This window comes from Populus alba, chromosome 2 (genome assembly GCF_005239225.2).
Source record: "Populus alba chromosome 2, ASM523922v2, whole genome shotgun sequence".
NCBI lineage: Eukaryota > Viridiplantae > Streptophyta > Magnoliopsida > Malpighiales > Salicaceae > Populus > Populus alba.
In genome coordinates, this window is record NC_133285.1 from 7,327,960 (window position 1) to 7,353,131 (window position 25,172).

General features: G+C 32.4%; 3 protein-coding genes and 1 long non-coding RNA gene across 6 annotated transcripts; 3 read left to right on the top strand and 1 right to left on the bottom strand.

The window, feature by feature from the left end:
* The first annotated feature begins 203 nt into the window (after window positions 1-203).
* Window positions 204-2,795, top strand: LOC140955328 (uncharacterized). Its single transcript, XR_012169290.1, has 3 exons — window positions 204-337; window positions 452-511; window positions 2,044-2,795. It is a non-coding gene; the product is annotated as an uncharacterized lncRNA (long non-coding RNA).
* A 53-nt stretch (window positions 2,796-2,848) lies between these two features.
* Window positions 2,849-4,699, top strand: LOC118042205 (zinc finger BED domain-containing protein RICESLEEPER 2-like). Of its 3 annotated transcripts, none has more exons than XM_035049812.2 (3): window positions 2,849-4,182; window positions 4,274-4,360; window positions 4,468-4,699. In XM_035049812.2, exons 1-2 carry the CDS (start codon window positions 2,970-2,972, stop codon window positions 4,312-4,314), a joined length of 1,254 nt encoding a protein of 417 aa, XP_034905703.1. In that variant the 5' UTR covers window positions 2,849-2,969; the 3' UTR covers window positions 4,315-4,360; window positions 4,468-4,699. The 3 variants fall into 3 exon arrangements, 2 of the variants coding, with proteins under 2 accessions (XP_034905703.1, XP_073263893.1); XM_073407792.1 differs by having other exon boundaries at window positions 4,274-4,310; XR_012169291.1 differs by having other exon boundaries at window positions 2,849-4,360.
* A 4,389-nt stretch (window positions 4,700-9,088) lies between these two features.
* Window positions 9,089-11,615, top strand: LOC118042206 (protein GRAVITROPIC IN THE LIGHT 1). Its single transcript, XM_035049814.2, has one exon. It carries the CDS (start codon window positions 9,472-9,474, stop codon window positions 10,939-10,941), a length of 1,470 nt encoding a protein of 489 aa, XP_034905705.1. The 5' UTR covers window positions 9,089-9,471; the 3' UTR covers window positions 10,942-11,615.
* Window positions 11,616-19,328: 7,713 nt separating this feature from the next.
* Window positions 19,329-22,195, bottom strand: LOC118042207 (axial regulator YABBY 1). Its single transcript, XM_035049815.2, has 7 exons — window positions 21,819-22,195; window positions 21,473-21,622; window positions 21,105-21,222; window positions 20,257-20,305; window positions 19,959-20,034; window positions 19,734-19,808; window positions 19,329-19,628 (listed from the first exon to the last, which is right to left on the bottom strand). Exons 1-7 carry the CDS (start codon window positions 21,912-21,914, stop codon window positions 19,560-19,562), a joined length of 633 nt encoding a protein of 210 aa, XP_034905706.1. The 5' UTR covers window positions 21,915-22,195; the 3' UTR covers window positions 19,329-19,559.
* Window positions 22,196-25,172: the final 2,977 nt, after the last annotated feature.

The window sequence follows — 25,172 nt, forward strand, 5'->3', positions numbered from 1 at the left end:
ACCGAAGAAAAATTAACCGAAAAAACCGAACCGAAAGTAAAAACCGATTAAACCGATTTAAAAAACCATAAATGTTAACAGGTCCGGTTCGGTTTCGGTTTTGACCCAGAAACCGAGCCAAACCGAACCGGACCCACTAAACCATTAAAAAAAAAGATACTATAAATAGTTAAGTTAACCTAGCCTCCCTCTCTAACCCTAACATATTCTCTCATCTCAGTTCTCTCAGCCGTCTTCATCTTCCTTTCCATTTCCATCAAAAACTCAATCTTTCTCAATAATTAATTCACAATCTTCCTTTCCCATAAACCTTCTTTATTGAAGCAACTACAGTAAGGTAAATGACTTAATTCATCTTCTTTGATTCTTTGTTTCATGGGTTTGAATTTTAAAAGTATTTTCTAAATTTCCAAGTCTATTCCATCTCCATCTTCATATTTTTATTTTCCAGAACTTGTCTCCATCTTCATCTTTCCCAGAAACCGTCTCCATCTTTCGCAACGACAGCAAGGTAAATTTCATCTTGTTTATTTCATGATTAATGTATGGTTTTTTGCTAGAAGAAATGTTTATATATATATATATATATATATGTAGAAACAGCGTGGTCAGCCGTGTAGAGACCAAGTTGGGTCAAGTTGCATTCATCCATATCTGTTGTAAATGTTAAAAATATTAGTGGAAAAAGAAATATCAACGTACGTGATGAACACCGCACTGACAATTAGAGACCACATGGAACAAGATGAGCATAATTACAAGTGATTAAAGCCTAAAGAAAAGAAATAACCAGTTTACCTTGGCATCCTTCTTGGAGATAGGGATTTCCTTCGAACCCTTCTTTGCATAAGCACTTTTATTAGCTCTAGCCTGTTCGCACGTCTTATTTTCAACTACCCATTGGTCCCATTCAATCACAGTATCTGATCTATATGCATCATTTCCATATTTTGGCTTGCGAGAGAGCAGCCAATCTGAAAGCTTCAAGGAGCTTCTGTCCGCTAAAAAGGCAAATCCACAAGGATTGAAGTCCGAAACATTCGCGTGGTAGTTATAACTGAAAGTTAAAATGTTAAGTGACTTGAGGCCCTTGGGAATCGAGGTTTGGCAGCATCCAGAACCTGTGCAAGGATTTCCATCTGACATGTTCACATATTCTGTACATATGGAGAGACATGCAGCTCCGTATGTACGATCTTTGTTGGTCACCTGAGCAAAGGTATCACAACCAATAGCTGTGAATACATTTCGGGTGTCTGAGAACATGAAGGGGCCTGATCCAAGTCTGATATGCTGTGTGAAATCATCTGTTATATTCCCTGTTTTGTTATAGCAGTCGAATGCTGCATCAATGCCCACAGTGACAGTGCCCTCCAGCACTGATATATTGCGAGCAGGCATGTTTATTCCAAAAAACAGTTCATCGTCTGAACTGCAGTTTAGAAAGAAGTGAGGATTCATGGCACACCTTCGTTCCAAGATCCCGAAGGGGTAAGGAACACTGACATTCCCACACTTATCTTGGCAGCCAGGTTTTTACATTTGGGCTTGTTGTTGATGCTGCAGCTGGACACAATAAAAGCGACATCATCAGCAGATTTGTTAACTCCAAACTAACTCTCTCCCCCCACCAACTTATAGCCTACAGCACTAGTTGACAGCTTTGGATAGAATATCTTGCTTCCATTCAGGCATATCTGCATGTGAGCTTTAACGCCCATGGTTTTTGCTTTTTAGCCCACAGTTTGGTTTATTTCTTTAATTTCTTTACTAGCCTGGGCCAGGTTTTGCGTTTCAGAATATTTTGTGTTTTGAATCTTTATCGGAGGAGAATCATTTAAACAAGATTTGGTGTTGTCACCTCCAAGGAGCACCGATGTGCTAGTCATTATAATAATTTTTTACTTCAAAGTCTCGTGTCCTGCTTGTTTGTTGTGCGATTGTTTTTAATTGGCTTAGAGCTTTTAAAGTTTGTTGGGTCTTTTATTGGAATGTACGACAGAATTGTTTGATTGATGTTGTTGTTGGTTTTTTTAATTTCAGATGGATAATCGGGAAGATCTTACCCCAATTGAATCAAATCCTTCAAGTTCGGAACCCAATTCTTTTCGTATTCCAATTCCAGTTCCAGTTGCTACTTCTAGTACAAATAGCAACACTGAAAGTGAAGGTAATCCAGCCTCCAGATCAAATAAAAGAAAAACATCTCAAATTTGGGATCACTTTAAAAAACTAGATGGTAATGTTAAGACTCCTAGGGCTGCATGTATGTATTGTGGAAAAGACTATGCATGCCATACTATACTCAATGGGACTAGTAACATGTGGAGTCATCTAAATGTATGCAAAAAATTTCCTTTTATGATTGATCGAAAACAAAAAACTTTAGTCTTAGAACCTAAGCCTATAATAAAAGGGGGTAATGATAGAGAGGAAAATCTGGTGACTGTTAAGGCAGTGGGTTATAGCTATGAAGAGTGTAGGCAAGCCCTAGGAAAAATGATTATACTTGATGAGCTACCATTTAACTTTGTTGAAAACCAAGGATTTAAATCATTTTGTCAAGTAATGCAACCTAGATTTGATGTTCCTTCTCGTTTGACGATTTGGAGAGATTGTTTGAAAATTTATGTAGTTGAGAAAGAAAAATTAAAGAAAGCTCTTAAGGATCAACGTGTATGTTTAACAACCGATACTTGGACATCAATCCAAAATATTAATTATATGTGTTTGACTGCCCATTGGATTGATGAAGGTTGGAACTTGAATAAAAGAATTTTAAATTTTTGTCAAGTTTCTAATCATAAAGGTGAAACGATTGGCCAAGCAATTGAGAGTTGTTGTTGGAATGGGGAATTGATAACATTTTAACAGTTACAGTAGATAATGCAAGTTCAAATAATTTGACAATAAAATATTTGAAGAGAGTAACAAGTAATTGGGCAACTAATATATTGTCAAATGACTTTATGCATGTTAGATGTTGTGCACATATTGTTAATCTTATTGTATGTGCGGGATTGAAAGATATTGATGATTCAGTTGTTAAGATTAGGAATGCAGTGAGGTTTGTTAGATCTTCTCCTTCTAGACAACTTGTTTTTAACCAATGTGCCGAGAGGTTGAAAATTGGGAGTAAAAAATCTGTTTGCTTGGATGTTGCAACTAGATGGAACTCTACATATATGATGCTAGATGCGGCTGCTAAATTTGATGTTGTTTTTATGAGGTTAGAAGAAACAGATCCCAGGTATTTGAGTTACTTTGAGGTTAATTCAAAAGGAAAACAAAAAAACTTAGGTCCTCCTGCATTAGAAGATTGGGAAAAGGCTAAATCTTTTGTCAAGTTCTTGAAACTATTTTACATGGTTACATTGAAATTTTCTGGCTCGTTGTATGTGACATCTAATTCTTTCTTTCATGAATTGATTTCCATGCATACAAGCATATCTCACCTTTGTAGAAGTGAAGATGTTTATGTAAGTAAAATGGCCACGAATATGATGGTAAAGTATAAAAAATATTGGGGGGATCAAGATACACAAAACTTTTTGTTATATGTGGCTGTTGTGTTAGATCCACGTTTCAAATTGAAGTATGTGAGATTTTGTTTTGGAAGATTGTATGATGTTGAAGAGGCTGATAATTTTACAATTAAGGTTAAAGATACTTTGCTAAGGTTGTTTGAGCATTATATGAATGTTGATGAGAATGTTGAGGTGGTTGATAGTGTTGTAACTAGTATAAATGAAAATGTTAATGTTGATTTAATGGCGGTAAATGATGATATGTTGGATGACTTGGCTTCTGAATTCATAAAACATTTAGAGGAAGAAGGGGGTGCCCAAAAAAAAAATGAGGTTGAGAGGTATTTGAGTGATGATTGTGAGAATCCTAATAATTTTAAATTAGATATTTTGGGTTGGTGGAGATGTAATGCTACAAAATACAAGATTCTTTCTAAGGTAGCACAACATGTGTTAGCTATTCCAGTATCTACAGTTGTTTCTGAAGCAGCTTTCAGTACTGGTGGTCGTATTTTAGATCCATTTCGAAGCTCTTTATCTCCATCAACAGTGCAAGCATTGGTTTGTTGTCAAAATTGGTTGAGTTTAGCATCAATTCCAATCAACATCGGAAACTACATGGATTATATTGAAAATTCTGAGATAATTGAATCAGGTAATTTCTTTTACAAATTTAAATGTAGTTATTTTATAATATCATTTATTTACATATGTTTAATCTAACATTTTAATTTTTGTTTTTGTAGAATTTGGTGAAAGTTTAAAAATCTCAACTGATTATTTGTAAGTTATATTGATGATGTTGGTGCAATCTTGGAATATAATTGTTTTGGGTAATTAATTTACTTTGCCTTATTAATTCCTTTTAAAATTTTGCATTTCTAATTTTTTTAATTGTCAAAAAATAATATGTTGCTAATTTGCTAGTGTTTTTTTATAGCATTATCCTTGCTGGATCTTTTGGCTTTTGCTGTTGCTGGAAGTTTTGGATGCTGCTGTAGTGCTGGTGTCGGATTTTTTTTTCAACTTATGCAGAATGTTTTTGATAATTTATTACTAGTTGCTATTTGCTAATGTAAATTTTTTTTTAGTGTGAACACCTCTTTTAATTTGAGGTGTCCAAATTTGATCATGCATCTTGCATATTGCATTGATTTGATTTTTCATAGCATATTTCTTTGTATATTAAAAATAGTAAGATAAAACATATCAGATTTATTGTTACTATAAGCAATTAAGCATTTCAAAAAAATTCAATATTTTAATTTCATTAGAAAGCTTATAACAAAATTAATCAAATTATAACATTTTAAAGAGTTTTGATTAAAAAGCCTATAAATTTAGCCCAACAAGAAAATTTAACAGCCCAATTTAATTTAAGCCCATTAAAAAAAAGTAAAAAAGCCCATTAATTTAATGATTAGGTTTCCCGGTTTTTTAGCTGCAAAACCGGATTCAACCGAACCGAACCGGTTCGGTTTGAACCGGAATTCGGTTCGGTTCGGTTTGAAATTTAAAAAATATGAGGTACTTGGTTCGGTTGGTTTTTATGGTTGAAACCGAACCGAACCGAACCGTGAACACCCCTAACTGCAGCTGAGATCGATGTGCAATGATTGTCCCCACACAAATACAATATTGCGATGGTAACACCGTGACTGGATAAACCTCTCTTTGAGTGGAAGCAATTCCGGGTCCTAAAAGTGGCCGGACAGCGGTGAGATAATTTATTTATTTATTTTTAAAAAGGGCGAAAATAATCATTCCAAAATGCCAAAAGAAAAGACACATAGTTCTTTGAATATAATAAGATAAAATAAAATAAATAAATAGAAGAGAGACCTAAAATTTGTTAGCTGGCTGGCTAGAACTCCAATGAATTTTAAGCGCTTTATGAGTTCTCCTAACTTGGTTTAAAACGAGTACCTTTGGTGGAAGTTGAAAACAAGCCTGAATGTGAGCTTTTTCGAGACTCAAGACGATGAAGTCATGATATATTCCTTACTTTAGTTTTTTTAAAAAATTTCTTGAGTGGAAGGTCAATAATTAGATTTTTTTTTTCTAGATGTATGAAATTAGCGTGAGAAATATATCTTTAAAATCATTAAAAGATGAAATTTAGTCTTGATTAACCATACACTTATCTAAAAATTTATTTACTATGGAAAAAAAAGGGAGACTAGAAGAGATTAGCAAAGGAAGATCCAAACCTAATGGATCTTAATTTGATTTTTCTACCAAAAAAAAGAACAGGAATAAAAGTGAGTTAAAATTAAACTTAATTTCTTAATTATAAATCAAAATATCATAATGCTTATATACACATCTAATTAAATAAATCAATATTTGATCAAGAAATAATTAGGATTAAGATATATGATTTTGCAATATGTGTCATGTACTTAGTTGTGTTTAATAATTTTGTTTTCAAGAATAAATTTTTTATTTAATCAAACTATTATTTTTGTAAATAAAAAGAAAAAAATTATCGTTAACAAAAGTAAATTGAATAAAATTATGAAGTCCAGCTATCAAATAATTTAATATTAAATGATGAAATTAAATTTTTTTTTTAAAAAAGCAACAAGAAAAAAAGATTTGGGTCAATCACTAATCTCGTGGCCATAGGCATAAGACTAGAATAGTCTCATAGAAAGAAAAGTAAAAAAAGACATGAAAATCAATCCCTAAAACCAAAAAAATCTCAATTTAAAAAATATTAAGTGATGAGATTGAAAAAAAATACAATAAAAAGGGTAAAAACAACAATAAAAAATAGAATTAAAATCAAATGTTGAGGGATACAAAATTTGAGATAAAAACAAATTAAAATCAAATGGTGAGGGATAAGATTAAAAAAAATTTAGCAAACATGTTAAAAAAAATTAAAAGAATGATAAATAAATTTGATATAAAAATCAAATTAAATCAAATGATAAGAGATGAAATTGAAGAAAAACAGTCAGTCAAAATAAGATAAAAAAAATAAAATAACAATAAAAAAAACAAGAACTAAACTAGATATAAAAATTAAATGAGAGGACATCTTCACACTTTCACAAGAAAAAAAGAGAGAAAAGGAGGAGAAGAAAAAAAATTCACTAGAATCAAACTGTGGTATACATTTATTGTACCATTAAAAAGAGGATGTTAGCACACTTCCAACCTAGCAATGAAAGGTAAAATTTCACCATTAAAACATAGTGAAGGGTGTGGGCCGCGTCTACTCATTCTGTCCCTCACATGCCGACCATTTTTTATTGATATTTTATAGTTATAAAAAGACCAAATCACCTCTTATGCAACATAAGTATATATATAAAAAATCAAATGTAAAAGACAAAAACAAACCCTTAAAAAATGCCTATAAAGCCCCTATATGCCAGTTTCTTTATTTTCTTTGTTTCCAATATTATTTTAATTATTTTATTATTATAAAAATAATATAAAAAGATCGGTCTAACACTATTGAATTTGACAATTGACTAATATGCCCCCTTGAAAGACCAATTTACCCTAAATGGCCGAACATTTGATGATTTCTAAAAAAAAATAAAAAACTAAGTGGGGTTTTTTATTACTAAAGTAAAAACTTAACACGTTTTAGAATATTGTATTAGTTACATGACCTGCGCGATGATATAGGTTATTTTTTTTTTTGCATAAAAAATATATAAAAAAATTAAGATTTAAAAGTCTTGGACTTTTTTGCAAAGCTATACTTAAGAGTTTTGTGTTTGGTTGTAACGCCTAACCTAAGAGTAATATTTATAATATTAATAATAATATTAAGCTTGCATGACCCAAGTTTAAGTGAGTCTGACTGTAACACTGGACCTAGGAATATTGGACGTGGGTCTGGCTATAAAGTCGTATCATAAAAGTGTAATAATTAAATAGATTAATTAAAAAAAAAAAAAAACCAACAGGAAGAAAAAACTAATAAAGAAAAAGAAAAAAAATTTGAATCAATTGGGTTAAACCTTTAAACTAGGTTATCCCGTAAAATCTGGGATTCACGTCATGAAAGTTTGATAACTAAATAGAAAAAAACAATTAACGGGTTTACCCAAAATTAACTGGGTTAACCCATCGAACCAAGTTAACCCATCAAACCTAAGATACGTGTTATAAAAGTCTGATAATTAAATATAAAGAAATTTAACATTAACAAACTAAACTAAATAAAAAAATTCAATAAAAAATAATTTGGGTTAACTCGTTAATTAACCCATCAAATCCGGGATTCGTATCATGAAAATCTGATAACTAAATAAAAAAAATTTAACATAACAAACTAAATCAAACAAAAAAAATTATTAAAAAAATATTAAAAACTAAAAAAGAAAAAAAACAGTTTTATAATATAATAATAATTATAATATAATATATTAATAAGTGAAAGGCATAACTAAATAAAAAATTTAACATTAATAAATTAAATCAAATAAAAAAATATATTAAAAAAACAGTTCTATAATATAATATAATATAATATAATTATAATATAATAATTATAATAATATAACATATTAATAAGTGAAAGGCGTGAGAAGTTACCGTGTTTTTCCTAAAATTTTTAGAGTATTACTTAATAATAATAATAATAATAATATCTTTGCTTTCCTTTTGAATTTCTTTTCTCGTAAGGGGTGTTTGGCATTACGGTTCAAAAATGCTTTTCAAAAAATTTGAATTTTTTTTTCTTTTGCTTTAAAGTAATATATTTTTGATGTTTTCAAATCATTTTGATATGCTGATCTTAAAAATGATTTTTAAAAAATAAAATAATATTATTAACATGCTTTTCTGAGTGAAAAACATTTTGAAAAGCAACTTCAACCACATTTCCAAACACGCTTTAAATCATGAACGTCGCTGAATGTAGACAAATCTAAACAATTCCGGACAAATAAAAATTGCTCAAGTGAAGAGTCATCTTCTTCAGATCAATCCTTGAGATCTACGTATTACCCAACAACATTAACTGATTGATTGATTGTTAATCTCTTGTCAAATTTGTGAATTATGTCGTTCTTTACATTGACCGAATACACACACACACTTTCTAAACGTTTGTTTATTGGTTGTTTAGAATTGTGTTTAAAATAATATTTTGTCAAATATTTTTTTTTTAAAATTATATTTTAAAATTATCTTAATATATTGATATAAAAAATAATTTTAATTTTTTAAAAATATGATTATAACCTCTACGATGTGATTACATAATTTAAAAGAGGTTATATTTTTGTCATCTCAAAAGAACAAATTATAAAACACTAATTACTCTAATCATCTTAACTCTTTCTTTGGCCATTCGCTACGGTTCGTGTTTATGTTTCTCCTCTTTATTTTCAATTTAAGTTTTTAGTTTTTCATAGTAACAATATTTTTTTTCAAATACTTTAATCTCCAAGAGTTGAACTCTATCCATTTATTATTGAAACATAACTCAATCCTCGAGTAAACTTCATCCCTCCTTAACCATTGGGCGGTCCTGCTCATCTGCAAATGTCATGGCACACTGTCATCTCTTCCTTGTTACCGTTAAATATAGGAGTCCAAGAAGTCAAGCAAGCAAAGAGTATAAAAAATTATTCATTCTCAAAAAAGAGGAGTATTAAAATAATAATAAAAAAACACAAAAGAAAACAAAAAATCAAGTGAAAACACAGGAAAAGCGCAGCAAACCAAACCCAGCATTACCTTAACCCATCACCCACACAATACCTTCCTTCCAAGACATCCAAAGCACAATTCACGAACCACAATCCACACAGTACGCTGCAAAAATTTTCATCTTTACCTCTCTCACTTTCTCTCGATTTTTCTTTCCTTGAGAAAGTTAGAAGAAGGGAATTCAATTCCATTCCATCCTTACAATCCACAAAGACAAGAGAGCGAAAGATTTGATTCTATTGTTTAAATTTCCCATTTTGTCATGACGGAAACTATGGAAACTGCAACCTCTACAACACCAAAACAACCCCAAATCTCTGAGATGTTTTCAAAATTTGCTCTTGCTTTCAAGACCAAAACTTTCGAATTCTTCGCCGATGAAACCACCGCCGCCGATGAAACCACCGACGTTGATGCCGGTTTCTCTCTCCTTGATTCCGCTGAGGATTTTATCCCTGACCAGAAAGTCATAATCTTGAAGCCTGACCAACCCTTGAGTCAAAATCAAAACTTCTTGCCACAGAAAGAGTTGGCAGTGAAAAATGGCGAGACCCAGATCAAGCCTTTAAACACCCAGTTAGCTAATACTTTGATTTCTTCAGTTTTATCTACAGTTTCTTCGTTTGAAGCTTCTTATTTGCAGTTACAAACTGCGCATGTGCCTTTTAATGAAGAGAGCATTAAAGTAGCTGATAAGGCTTTGGTTTCAGCTCTTCAGAGATTGTCTGATTTGAAGCAAGTTTATAGGGATTTGTGTAAGAATCCTGATTTTGGTGATGATTTGCCAATTGGGTCTTGTTTGGAAGCTCAAGTAGAAGAGAATCAAAGCAAGCTGAGAATTTTGGGGACTGTTTCCAATAGTTTGCAAACAGAGATCGATCAAAAAGATAGTGAAGTTTCGGTTTTGAAGAAGAAATTGAGTGAGGTACAAAGGTTTAATTCTTTATCGTCTAAGAAGTTGTGCAGTAGTTTGAATTTGAATTTGAATTCTGAGGTTTTGTTGACTGTTAAGGTTTTTGATTCTGTGTTAAATGATGCTTGTAGAACAATGCATAAGTTTACTAAGATTTTGGTTGATTTGATGAGAAAAGCTAGGTGGGATTTGGACTTGGCAGCGAATTCTGTTCATTCTGATGTTGATTATGTGAAAAAAGGGCATAATCGTTATGCATTTTTATCCTATGTTTCTTTGGTGATGTTTAAAGGTTTTAATTTAGAAGGGTTTGGTTTGGAGAGTGAGGGTGAAGTTTCTTGTAACGGGCTTGGATTGGATTCAGTTAAGAGTAACAGTTCATTGAAGCAATTGCTTGAGCATGTATCTAGCAATCCTATGGAGTTGTTAAGTAGGAATCCTACTTGTGAATTTTCGAGGTTTTGCGAGAAGAAGTATCAAGAGCTTATGCACCCGGCAATGGAGTCGTCAATTTTCAGCAATTTGGATCAAAATGAAGTTGTGTTGAATTCGTGGAGGTCACTTAGTATGTTCTACGATTCATTTGTTAACATGGCCAGTTCTGTATGGACACTTCATAAACTGGCATTTTCTTTTGATCCCGTGGTTGATATTTTTCAAATGGAAAGAGGGGTTGATTTTTCAATGGTGTATATGGAAGATGTCACGAGGAGATGCACCATGCCTAATAAAACCAGGCTAAAGGTGGGGTTCACAGTGGTTCCAGGTTTTAAAATCGGAAGAACAGTAATCCAATCTCAGGTTTATTTATGTGCTTGACATGTAATGAGTAATTTTTTACGTTTGCTGCCTAAGCAAAGTAATATGTTTAGGTTGGATATCCTGCGCTAAGTTCGAACACTGAGGGTTTGGATTGTGGCCAAACTATAGTGACACTAGAATCCAAAGGATTCAGGTCAGGTTCTTAATGCATACACCAGTTGACTATGCTCAAGGAGAAATTGGAAATATATATGATGAGACAATCCAGCCTTTTGTTGTACTGTTGCACCAGGCATTAAGAGCAACAATGGTATGCAGCTCTTGGCTTTCTTTTGATGTGCAGTTATAGAATTATACTTATAGTTAGGTTGTGAATTTACACACCCCCTTTCATCTTTCTTTCATTGTGCTAAGTCCTGTGTAAAAATATCTGTAAATGTTGTTTTTTACTTTGTATTGATTGCAAGCTCTCTTCTGACACAAAAAACCTTTACCAAAATGTGTATCTGACCTTTGCCTCATTTGTAACAAAACAATTTACTTGGAACGGAATGTTGAGCTGTAACATGGTCCTGTTTATCATAAGCCGTGTGTTGAAGATATATTGTTAAGTGCTTGAGAGCAATCGTCTTAGACATTAAACCAATGGTGTGGGTAATATTCCATTTCCTTTTTATCCAAGAACTGTGAAATTCTTCTGGTTTTGAATGGATAATGTTCATCCATTTTTTCCTGTCAGCTGTTTAGAATCACTCTGTTATATATTATTTGAAACAATTAGCTTGAGAATCCAGCCATCCATAACACATCTTCTGACTCGACCAATTGCATTTTAGTTTTTGCTAATGTTTTGGTCATTTGATTTTATGCTTAGTTTGACTTGTCTGCCGTCTTAAAGATTTTGCCTTCTTTTTACTCCATGTTGTGTGTCCAAAATTTTGTTGTTGTAGATAAGAGTATTTAAGCACTGTTTTAGTTGTTCTTTGGCTAGCTTATTAATATATTACTTATATCGGGGTTTTATGTTGATCCTATGGGGTGATGGGTGTGATTGTGAGTTCTTCTCTGATGAAAATACTGTGTTAATGTCCCTTTATTTGGACCAATGGTCTTTGAATGATAACGGTGCATTACAGTACATAGGCTTCCAGTTAGGCAATTGCATTGGTCAATGGATTATTTCATTACTGATAATGGTTCTGGGATTCGAGAACCATTGGTATCTGTCTATATTCTGTTTTACTGGTTCGTATCAGTGCACAGGTCTGCATATTTCTGGAGCACATATAATCTGTGATGTTATATAAACCGATTAAGTTAGGAATCCCTGGATGGTGGTTTTTCTCTCCCATAAAGTTTAGGCCTTTGTGGTTATTTTAATTGCTCCTGTTTTTATCCTTGAACCTGGTTTACTGCAATGGATGCTTCATTTTAGAAATCCAGCTATGAAACTCCCAATCAGCAAAACCGAAACGCAAATTATTTTCAGAAAAAGAAACGATTAATTGTACGGAACATGTGCCTTCAAGGTGACCTTCCCGTACTGAAAAAGGGATATTAGCAATGCTCAGCTTTCCTCTCCACCTTTAGATTTCCAAAAACTATTTGTTTATGGAATACTGCTATGAAGTTTATCAGGATTAAGCTCCATACTTCAATTCTTTCCGCTGCACATGAATTTCTACTGAGGTTTTCTCTAATTAACTAAACTTTGCCGGCTTTGCCCCCTTTTCTGGCGCCTGTCGTCCATCAATAAACAATATTTGTTTATTTTTCGTTTAACTGCAATGGTGGCGCTACTTTTTGGCTCCTTTTTCTTTCAATGTAAAAAAAGAATGTATGGTCTGATTTATTTTTAATGTAAAAAAGAATGCTACGGTAAAGCAAGCATTTCTAATAAAGCAAAAAAAAAAAGTTTTTTTTTTTTTTGAGATTTCATTCGATTGAATTTAATAAGTTTAATTAACTTAATAACAAGAATAAAAAAAAAAAAATACAAAGTCGGTAAATAAAGTAAAAAAACATTGACAATAAAAAAAGGTTTAAAAACCTAACTGGAGCCCATCTAGATTAACATGCCAAATATATGACTTCATTGTGATATTGAGATAATTTTATCAAAAGCAAATTAAATAAAATTATAAAATTTAATTATTAAATAATTCAATGTTGAATGGTGAAATGAAAGGTCATTGACCACATGTGCCACCGGATCATGGAGGGGTCGTTAAGACAATTCAAACACTATCATGAAAGGCAATGTTTAGTTATCAGATGATATCACACGCGCTGCCCATGCGCTGACACATGCAACGCACACGTTTGACACTTTGTTTAATAATATATATTTTTAAATTACCAAATAGCTCCTAAGTGAACTTGATTATAATAAAAAAACTAAAATGAAAAGAAGAAAATCCCTTGGATGACAATTTCATTTTTTTTAGGTAATTACATTATTTGTTGTGCTTAAAAAAATAAAAAAGATGAAAAAACTCATCTACGCAAGTTTATTTTTTTTTGCTTTTAAGGTTAATTAAGTTATTTTACAGTGCTAAAACAATTGATAAGATCATTTTGTCCAAATATATCTGGAAATGACTAATGGTTCATGTGAAAAAGATCTTTTTACCCCTGATAGTAAGGTTATTGGTTTTTTCTAGAAGAAAAAAAAATAGTTATTTCACTATTTTAATCCACTGTGATCGTGCCTTAGTGTACAATGATAAACTAATGTCTTTTTTTTAAATTTTTTTTTTTAATATTGCAAAAAGAATATATGCGATAACAATCAATATTAGATTTCTTAACCTTAATTTCCTAGAGCTTTTTGGGATTCTAGCATTGTAAAGAAAATTGATAAAATAACATAGTGAAAAAAATATTTAGAGAAGTAACATAATTTAGAGAGTCACATATGACATTGCAAAATTACTGAACACAAGTTTAATAAAGAGAAAGGAGAGAGGGGAGAGAGAAAAAAAAAGGAAAGAAAGAAAGAAAAAGACCCTAGAGGTATACCAAAACTTTGATGACAACATCGCTGATTTTATTGGAAAGATCTCGATAAAACAAATCTAATGATACCAAGTAAGGTCACTAGTGGTCAGATTAGGCCACACTGCGGGCCAAATGCAAATGAACCTCATCACCTTTGGACGACTCATATGACCCACTTTGTACACCGTTTATGATTGTTTGGTGTCATTAAATTTGTTTTGTCGAGATGTTTTTAACGGTACTAGTGGTGTCATTATCAGAGTTTCGATGAGCCTCTGAGGTCATTGTATTTTTTCTTGCTTTTCTCTCTTTCCTATCTTTTAACAAATTACAAGGATGACAAAGGATACAGAAAAAACAATGAAAGAAAATAAAGAAGAAAATGACATTTTTATTAGTATTTCTTCTAGTTTTTTCTCTAATTTTTTTATGGTAGAAGGTATTTTTGGATTAACTTTTCATTAACAAAGAATAAAATTTTTTAATGATTTTAAAAGCATGACCCTATATCAACATGTTACATATTATAAAATTGACTCGAAATTTTACTTATAATTTTTTACCAATAAATAATGCATTGATTGAGTTCATTATCAATGGAGCAATTTAAGTCTTTAAAGCATGTAGGGTTGTAGGAACTAGCTTTGCAATATCTCATCAAGGTTGGACTTTCTTTTCCAATTTCATATAAACTTACATAGTCTTTAACACATAAACCACGACCCTTTCTCCCATTTCTGCAATGCCTAGAAAAAAGAACAACATATGAAAACAAAAATGTATATTCAGTGCTAATGTTATAACATTACAAATTTAAGAGTAGCTTTTACAAAACACAATGAAGTTACAAATCCAAATTGTAGTACTATTTAGCATTGGTAAAGGGAAAGAGTATTAGAGAAAATAATAATTAAATACATGATTATTAACCTAAAGTCACCATGGTCGTAATATTAAAAGCTATCATTTCATCCTAAAAAATGATATCCCCATTCTCATATAACTTTATGATATTGTCTTTTAGCACCAAACACTTCTCTACGGTATGACTGATAAAATGATGATATTTGAAAAAAATCTCGATTGTCAATGAGATTTGCTTCAAGCAAATCATTTACCATTCTAGATATGTTTGATTCAGGGAATGAATATTATTTTTCTTGTCTTTTTTTTTTAAAATGACTTCTTTTTTTTCACCCTTTTAAAAGTAGTTAGTGTTGATGATTATTCCTTTTAAATCTATTTGGTACCTTTACGACATTAGAGTTAATTACTAAAGACTGCTTTCCCTTGATTTTTGGAGTATTCTTTTCAAATCTACAATGCTCATGCTTATTTCTCTTGAGCTCTTGCATAGGTAATGATGAGTTTTCGGCTGCAGCAATGCTAAGTTCCATGTTGCATGCTCAAACAGTCAATTCTTCAAAAGACTTTGATTTGATGCCTTGTAAGATATAGCGTAGTCCCCAATACATCCCTTGAATACACATATCTAGTGTAAAATTTCAGTTAGTCGAACCTTATAGTTTCGGCTAAATATTCTTCACCGATGAATATAGTTAATGATAGGCTCCTTCATTCATTGATGTGCATTGGTGAGTTCAATCATGCTAACCATTAATGTTGTAGAAACGGTTAAGAAACTCACATTTCAACTGTTCTCAACTATCGATTAAGCCAGACTCTAAGTTAGTATACTAGTCAAAGGCATTACCTTTCAAGGAATGGACAAACTGTTTTACCATGAGATCACTATCAATTCCAACATTGTTACAAGTCTCCATAAAGTGAGCCACATGTTGTTTTGGAATCTCTTTTCAATCGAATTGCTCAAACTTTGGTTGATAGCTCAGAGGCATCTTTAGCAATTCGATCCTTTAAGTGTATGACTTCATATAAGAATACAAAGGTTGAAATAAACTTTCTACTTGGTCTATGATAAGTTCCTTGATAAGTTTTTTTAGTTGATTCATGGTGAAGATGTCATCAGTAATACCATGAATATTCCTTGTAACTTTAATTGTAGAATCCTTAATGATATCTAGTTGATCTACTTGCATAGACTTAGTAGCCAAAGTTTGACCTCCTTCATTCATGCTTTTGAGTTAGTTCACCTTGAGTGAAGTCGAAAGTCCCTCAACGAGTTTTGTTAAGTTAAACACTTGATCCTTCAAAGTTGTAGTCTTGATTGGTATCACTAACAAGCTGCCAAAACCCGAAGCCTTATTTGGTGATTGACATGGAGAAGTCTCCATGGGTGAATTGCTGATGTAGCCACCTTGAGTGATGAAGAAAAGTCTATGTTCCTCAATTGACTTTTATAATGGAGTTACTTGTAGTTTTAACCTTGGAGTAGCAAGATCTCGTGCCTCTTTTTCATTCAACATCAGCTTGATAATTGGCTTAGTTTGCTCATACAACCCAGTAATGGATTTTTTTAATAGCAGGGTTGAAGAATATTCAACGGTATGTCAACGAATTGAATCGGTATTCTTGTTACTTTTTGAAGCGACAACGATGATCATGTTCTTCCTAGTTTCCATTGAGAGGTTGTTGAAAATTTTTTCTTAAAGAGGAGAGATGAGAGGTATAAATGCCTATAGTGAAGTCGCCATAAATTTGTAGACAGACTTTTGAGCACTTGAAATTAAACAAGCACTTTGTACATATATTTTATTTTATTAAAATATTTTTTTTGGTTAAAATATTCTAACAAAAGAATAAAACAACCCTTTAATTCTTCCTTTGGATTTAATATGTGATGACTTGATTTATTTGTGCAATCAAATCAAGACTTGTGCTTTGCAAGAACACAAATTTAGGCATGGAGTGCAGAATGAGACTTGGTGATTAGGAGAGTACCTTTGATTTGTCTTCAAAGTGTTGTTGAAAAACTCTTATAAGACGCTTATGCTTGATTCAATAAATCTTTGTTTTTTGTAGACTTCAAGCGTAGATGAATGGGGTTTGAGAGTTCTTAGAGAGCTTCATTGCTTGAAAGTGTTTGTTTTGAGGAAAATTTTTATATCTTCAAGAATCTTTTTCCTTTATTGTCTAGGATGAGAGCTTTTATTTATAGAAACCTATAGGAGCTTTAAAGTCATTTTTTACTGTTATATAATATTATTTTATTGATTGATTTTTATTTATGTGATTTTGTATTTTTAATAAAAAATCTGAGATGTTTCATTTCACTTGTTAATCTTTTATTAATAAAAAAATTACATGAACACTCATTTATTTTTCTTGTTATCTATTTCATATTTTTATGCCGTAGTTGAAAGTTTCTGTTTCTGCAATCACATCAGCCCGAGATATCTGTATGCTCTAGGTGAAGGTTCATAAAAGTCTTGCCACTAACTATGGATCATCACCGACACTTCATTTTGATTGAAGAAAAGCAATATTTTACAAACAAACCATTCAAAAATTCCATACTAACAAATGTTTTAATTACGGAGTTGTTAGTCTCTTAAACATCAAATATATAATTGATCGAAGTGGAAGTTTCATGTGTTTGAAAAATTAGTAGAATTTGTTTGTTTGAACACATAACAATAATTTTTATTAATTATTAATTCTGGATTTCTTTGATGTGCTTTTATGCACGTGAAAATGTAACCAGAATTTGCACTGGCACAAGAATTTTTTGCATTATATATGCTCATACTATAATATATTGTTCTTATTGTCACAAACTTTACCCGAAATTAATGTCAAATATTCAAATTAATTAATGTCATCCGGGACCGGGTGACTGTAAGCAACCAGCTGGGCCCAATTAATGGGCCATGCAGTCCCTCTCGTTATAATTCAACGACATTCGTCCCGAACATTAGCAGAGCTAATGCTGTTGAAGTACATATGTACGGCTTTAACTATTTTGTAAGAAAATATTTGGGAGAAAAAAAAAAAAAGAGATGAAAAGAATTATATTGAATTTCATATTTATTATTTGATAAATTAATTACTCCCGCAATGTGTTTGAGAAATCTCATTTCAAGATAGGAGATACAGACATATATACACACCCGGCCCCGTAATCTTTGAATGGTTTAATTTGGACCAAACTCTAGCAGTATGAAAGATTGAAGATAGAGAAGATGATAAGATAAGAGAAACGATTTTATTATATGTCAATTTAGTATATATAATCCTTTAACAAAATTAAATTAACAAAATTAATTTATTCTTTCCCTTTGGGATGTTGAAGTTGAATACTCTGCACAAGTCCAATGTAATCTGATTATAAGTGGATCTTGAATCTAATGTGTTAAGCAAGAAATTGTGAACGCTCTTCATCTGATATTATACAAGGCATTCGGTTCACCATATTAATTAATAAACTTACATGAAAAGAAAATTGAGATGAACTCAATTGCTGACAAATTAAGGCATATCACAAATTTACTTGGCAGTGGAGATAAATATAGACGGTTCTTATTATTATTATTTAAAAAAAAAAACACATGATAGAGAGTTTTTGGGTAGCAATTAAGAAAGAACGAGAATCCTAAAAAAGACAATTAAACTGCGAAAGAAGGAAGATTAATTAGAAATTAATAATAGATTGTAAGGGAAGTTAAGAAAAAATATATGATAATATTGTTTTTAATAATTTTAAAAGATAAAAATCATTCATGCATGGGATTTGGTGCACAATATTATCGTGCAATGCAAAATCCTCTTGCCCAAGCAAATACAAAATCTCAACGCTAGCTATCAAGCCTAGCGGAATTTTCATTGAATTTAAGTTAGCTGCAACTTAATTTCTCTCTTTTTTCTCCCCAGTTTTAGAACTTTGAGACAATCGATGGGTTTAAAATCAAATACTTTTCGTCGAACAATATTTTCATTCATTCTCAGTTTGTGTACACTGCGCGTGTAGCTTCCAGCTGGAATCGAAAAACTACTTAGAGCGTGTTTGGTAGTGTGGTAGCGGTTGCTTTTCAAATAGCTTTTCGTGCCGAAATATATGCCAATGATGTTTTTTTATTTTTTAAAAATCATTTTTGATATCAGCACATCAAAACGATCCAAAAAGTACAAACTGAACTCAATTTTAGCAAAAAAAAAAAAAATATTCAAATTTGGACAAAACACAGGTACAACCTGTGCCTTAATCCACGTATGTTTGAAAGAAATTGCTTTTTTTTTTTTACTTTAAAATAATAAATTGTTTTTAGTATTTTTAGATTGTTGTAATATACTAATATCAAAAAAAAAATTTTAAAAAATAAAAAATATTATTTTCAAATAAAAAAAACTTTTAAACCAATCTTTAACACACTTTTAACATATAGTTTCACAGAAGTATTGAAGAGAAGTGATGGGTAAAAAACGTTCGATGAAAGAGTTGGGTATGATAGTAGAATTCCTCATCATTACTAGTAATCATAGCTAACGTTTTGAGAACTATACGTACCAAGTATCAACATCAAAGATTGGATGGTTCGATCGGGGCAGCTTAGCAGCTAGGCTTCACATACATTAGAGGCTTCAAAACCCTCTCCCAAACCAACACCAACATAATCCAACAGCAACCCCATTAATTCTTAGGGGTCTTCTAAAAAGAGAGCTTAAAAGAAGTACCTTGAAAACAATTACAAGAAAATTAAAAGACAAGGGTAAATTAAGAGGGAAGAGTAACAAAGAAAACCCTAAGAGCTCCATTTTTAGTAGGGAGTGACCCCCACATTTGCAGCAGCAAAAAACTCATCTTTCATGAGCACATCCTCTCCTTCCTACAAAACACAAATTTAAAACTAATTAAGATGCCTTGAAAGTGGGCTGTTTCTCCAATTCTCTAGCTACTGGTTTTGGATTCTTAGGGTTTCAATCAGAAGTACCTGTTGACGCACGTTAGCTTTCTTCACAGGTTGATCAGGCATAAGTCCGAAATGGATATGTGGGAAGTGGGCCCACTGAAAGAAAGAAACAAACAAATGAAGAAAATTATATTTGCCCATACAGTCATTAGTTAACTAATTACTAATCATAGCTAAAGTAGCAATAGCTGCATTATGAAACCCGAACTAAATAGTAATAACATTTTGAGTTTTCTTGGATCTCACATTCTTTGCAGCTGCACTAAATGCTTCTCTGTGGCTTATATCAGGGTTCCCAGCTTTAATGCGCTGGATCTCGTCCCTGCAAATCGGTACATTATAATGTCAATTCATGCATATATATGCTTCATATTTAGGAAAATACAAATTCCTGTCCATTAATTGCAGTTAATATGGAGAAGTCAATGAGAGAGTAGCTTAATTAAAATCTATTTACGCCTATATTGGTATGTGTAACAAAGAAATTCATTTTGTATGTGCATAATTGTGATATTATAAAGTTTGTAAGATTATAATAACTTACTTGATAAAGCGGTTGTAGGCAGATGGGACTCTGTGTCTCTTTTCCGGAGCTGAACATGGAAAACAGACATATCAACGACAAAGAAACAGACAGATCTTTAAAATAACTTCGCTGACTATGTGTAAGATATCTGCTTTTATTCTCTCTCTCTCTCTCTCCCCTCTCTCTCCCGCCCTCATCATTGCTTCATCATCATCTCTAAAGGGTCTATCCAATCTATCTATCCATGGATTCTATATCTATATTTCCGGGGGAGAAAACTGAAAACTCTATCACATGCGTAGAAGTAGACAAAGGTGAGCTACATTTCATATTTTAGGGTTATTGATGAAATAATAAAAGCAATGGAAGAAATTCAAAGACCCATTTGAGTAAAGATACACTAAAATTTCAGGACATGATAGTTAAGAGTTCTTCAAGAAAAAAGATAAGGAAGAAGTAGCACTAGAGCAGATGGGATAAGCCATGGAAGTCTCAAAGTAATGCAACTGACCTATTAGCTGCAAATCTACAGTAGCCTTTGTGGTAGTACAAAATAAATGTTGAATAGCATGAAGAAGGCCAGATATGATAGTAGTGTCCGAAAGATGCTTGGTACTGAAGGCAAAACCAAGATATCTAGGGCACTGTTGTTTTTCACCTACTTTTTCCCTTGATAAGTCAAGAGACTATAGCTACTGTGTGTAAGAGATGCAAAAGTGCAATTGAAATCGAGAAAGTTGAAGAAGACTGGTGGAGTCAATTCAATCAAATAATGACTCAATTTTATTTTAGAGTGCGGCTTCTCGTAGACTACTGAAAAAGCCAATGCTATGTCAAAGAAATGAGAGAAATGTAAAGGATCTCACGTCTGTTAACCATAGGTGGTTTGGGGATCTCCTCAACGCCTCGAATTGGAATAACCAATTCATTTGGATTTGGCTGATTGATCAGCAGATTCGGCGGTGCTCCATTCCTGATCTCCTCCTAGAATATAGATATGTATTACCCCAGTAACCATAAAAACACTTACTAGAATCAAAATCCAAGTTTACATAATTTTTATATATATATATATGGACTTTTGTAAGAGAAATCAAAGGAAATTAACTAGTCTTTTTTATAGTTTGAGTATAAAATATACTCGAACCTAATGTCTAGGGTATAAATACCTAAAAAAATGGATTAAAAAAATAGATGTTTGAAATTAACCCTAAAACATTCTAGCTTGATATACCAGGATATTCTGAGGATTTAAGAAGCCATGGCCAAGATAAAATTGATTAGCTGCAGGAAGGAGGCCATGCATGCTCACAGACAAAAGGTTGGTGCAGTGACCGCATCGAACCGTAACAGTCTTGTACAAGCTAGTGCAAGGTACACTCACCTATAAAAGGAACCCACAAAAAATACAATTGAATTCCTTAAGAAACCCATTGAAGAATAAGAAAAAGAAGAAGCCAGTGGTGGTTTGGTCAATTGGCTCAGATTCAGGTTCAAGCCTCCATAAGGAGAAGAAGAACAATAATGGAACAGAAAATTAGGGACAAGATAAGGGGCAAAAAGTGGGAAGAAAATGATACCGCGAGGACAGTGTCACAAAAGTTGCAATGGACATAACAAAGCTGCTCGGAGGAAGAGAGGTGGTCTGGTCCAAAGGCAGCTGAAGACGAGGACATCTTTTTTATGATACTTTTCTTTCTTTCTGAGATTTTGTTGATTTGATTGATGGATTGTCTGACCAGTGGGTATTTTGATGGAACAGATAAAGATCCTCTTCCTTTGATCTGATCTTCTTGATTGTTGAGTTGTTACTCAGCGAAAGAGAGAAGAGAGAGATATATATGAAAGAGAGAAATGAGGATGTTGATACTACTAATATACTATAATAGAGAAGAACCAGAAAGTGCTCATCTTCTCTCTCCGCTTCTTAATACTAGAATTTTATCATCACTGTTATTAATTATTGCTAACGTTTTTACATGTTTTGTTGTTTGTACAAGTTCTTGATGTATCTATCATGAACAGTCCACAGTAAGAGAGAGAGAGAGAGAGAGCAAATGAATGGTTGGCATTCCCAATGGGCAATGGATGTTTGTCTGCTTGAGAGGATGAGAGAGAGCAGAGGCGGCAGAGGTGGGGAGTGAGAAAAGGACGTTTGCATGGGCTTTGGCTCATTCACCTGTTGTTTTCATAGTTAAGATGGCGAGAAGGAAAAACCCTCCCTTACTTTTCTTTGCTCACTACAATTCCATGGTACCCCCCCGATAAGGTCACAGAAAAAAACACCCCATCTTTGATGCTCTTTACACTCGCCTTGACTTGATGAATAAAAGCCCTTCAACTCGGGCACCTACGCTTTGGTCGTTATTTTTATTTTACTTGTAATAATAATAAGCCTTCACTCAAGCCCAGGTTGTCATTTCATTCTGTTTTGGTTCCAGAACTTTTGTCTAACCGATGTACTTAACCCTATTCTTCCAAATTAATTATTTGAGGTATTAATTAGAGATTCCATGTATCACATCGTCTGTCAGCCATCAATTTCTTTGAGGTCATGCTGCATTCTTCTTCTTCTTCATTCTCGAATGTCGATCATCATGTGTTCACGAAATTTCTTTTGAAACTTTACGTGCGTGTGTGCGTAGATATACACATTTTTTTTCTTTGTTTATTTACTGGTAGCAGGGTGTATGTGTATTTTTTTTTTTAAAATGAATATCTAGGTTAATTTATATATATTTTAATTAATTCTATGAATTTTAAAGTTAATAATGATGTAACTCTCAAATAATAATTATACCAGTAATTATAGGACTCGAACTTGAAATTACAAGAAAAATAAATCTTTTAATGTCAAGATTTTATTATTGAACCACTTACTAAATAAGTAGGACATATATGTATTCTTAATGACACCACAACTAGTTCAACAACTGCTTGAGACTGGTTAAACTGGGTTTTCTTAGTCCTTCGGTTAGCTTCGGAGCCAGTCCATTCCCATGCTTTGCATAATTTATATTTCACCAACAAAAAACTGTACATCCAGAGGCAGACGCACATATATAGTAGATAAAATGAGATAATGTACATCTCCAAGGAAGTGTTTGAGAGAATTTATTAGTGGTTGTTTTTTAAAGTATTTTTTATTTAAAAATATGTTAAAATATTAGCATATCAAAATAATTAAAAAATATAAAAGATTTTAATTATAAAATAATTAAAAGTTTTTTTTAAAAACGCTGTTTGGAATGTATTTAAAATAGTTCGGCCATGTTGAATATATACCTTTAATTATAAGTCCGGAGATGGTGAATGAAAAGAGTTGTCATGAGGAAAAATAGGTATTGAAGATCTAAATTAAATATCTTGATATTAATAAGGAAGGTTTTGGTTCATGATCTAGTTGAAAGGCACACCAAATCCATGCAGCAGACTCTTTGGAATTAAGAATTAATTAAGTGTGCTTCTGTTGAGATATTAATTACCCAAATATCAAACAATTATTGTAATTCCAATGGATTGGGTTATACGCACGTACGTAATAACTTTTAAAGATTTATTTTTTTAAAACTAATTCCAAGCTTCGTGACCAAGAAATAAGAATTAATAGGCTATTCAATGGTAGAAATTGAACTGACAAGTCAAATCTCCTTGCAGCTTATTTTGGATTGGCGTGATTTTTTGAAAATACATTGCATATATATATACAAAACGCCCAACAGGGTTCGTCCTCCTTAGGGTCTGGAATTTGTTGTAAGAAAAGAAAAGAAAAGAAACATGGGAGGCTAAAGACAAATGGTAGGAGAGGGCATCGAGCTGTCTGTTGGAGATCCCCACCACTCAAGGTACCCGACATCCCATAATTAAGGATTATCAAGTTTTATTTATTAATTTAATATTTCACTAACTAAAACACATCAAAAATAAAAAACCACCATACTTCCAAATACTCATTAACTAAATTCTCCGGTGACTTTCAAAAAAACTCAAAAAATACACGGAAAATAAACCAATCACATTATTGTAGTGACAATTATATAACACATTAGAGTTATATACACTAGAAATAATAAAATAGCACATAAAATTAGGAAAAATTAATAAAACTTTTATATGCCTACCGATTTGACTACTCAGATATCTCTCTCTCCCTCTCTCCCTCTTCTTCTCACACACCCACACACATGTACAGAGATACGTAGTTGTCAGGGACACCAGGAAGCCAGAGATGCTTTATTATTTGAATTTTAACTTTCTTTGTCCTGGATAGTTTTCTCTATATTTAGGACTAGTTTTAGCTCATTTAGTTAGCCCACTAAGGCCTATACTGTGTCACCTTCACAGAGAGGTTTTACTTTCTTATGCAACATGTTTGCGAAGCAACACCAACCCCTGCGCTTGCTGAAAAAGATGGCTGCAGTTTTTTCTCTAAATTTTTTGAAAACTATCACCATCCTCCCTCATGATGGGTGCAAAAGGGTTCTCTCTTCCCTGAAATTGCTTGATCAGTGGAAAAGTTTCAGTCACGCGGTTAGAAATGACAGTGAGTCCTGACTTGCCATCTTTAATTAGGTACTTCTTAATCAATTATACAGCATAGTTTTTATTTTTTTTCATTTTTTTATGGGGATTCCAAGATCGGTCTATCTATGATTTGTTTTTAGCATTGGCGATTTGATACAATAAAAAATGGCTTTGGTTCAGGGAAATGGCGTGGAGGGGGTGTTTGTTTGTTTATCATCTTCTCCCCAGTACCAGCCCACCAATGAAGCATGTGATGCAGGAAGCACAAAAACATTACAACAATAAATAAAATAAAATAAAATAACTCAATGAGTGAAAAAAGGTGCAAGGTAATATAACTCTAAATTCACAATTTATTATAATGAAATAAAATCTACCTCTGGAAAAGATTTACCATATTTTTATAGGCT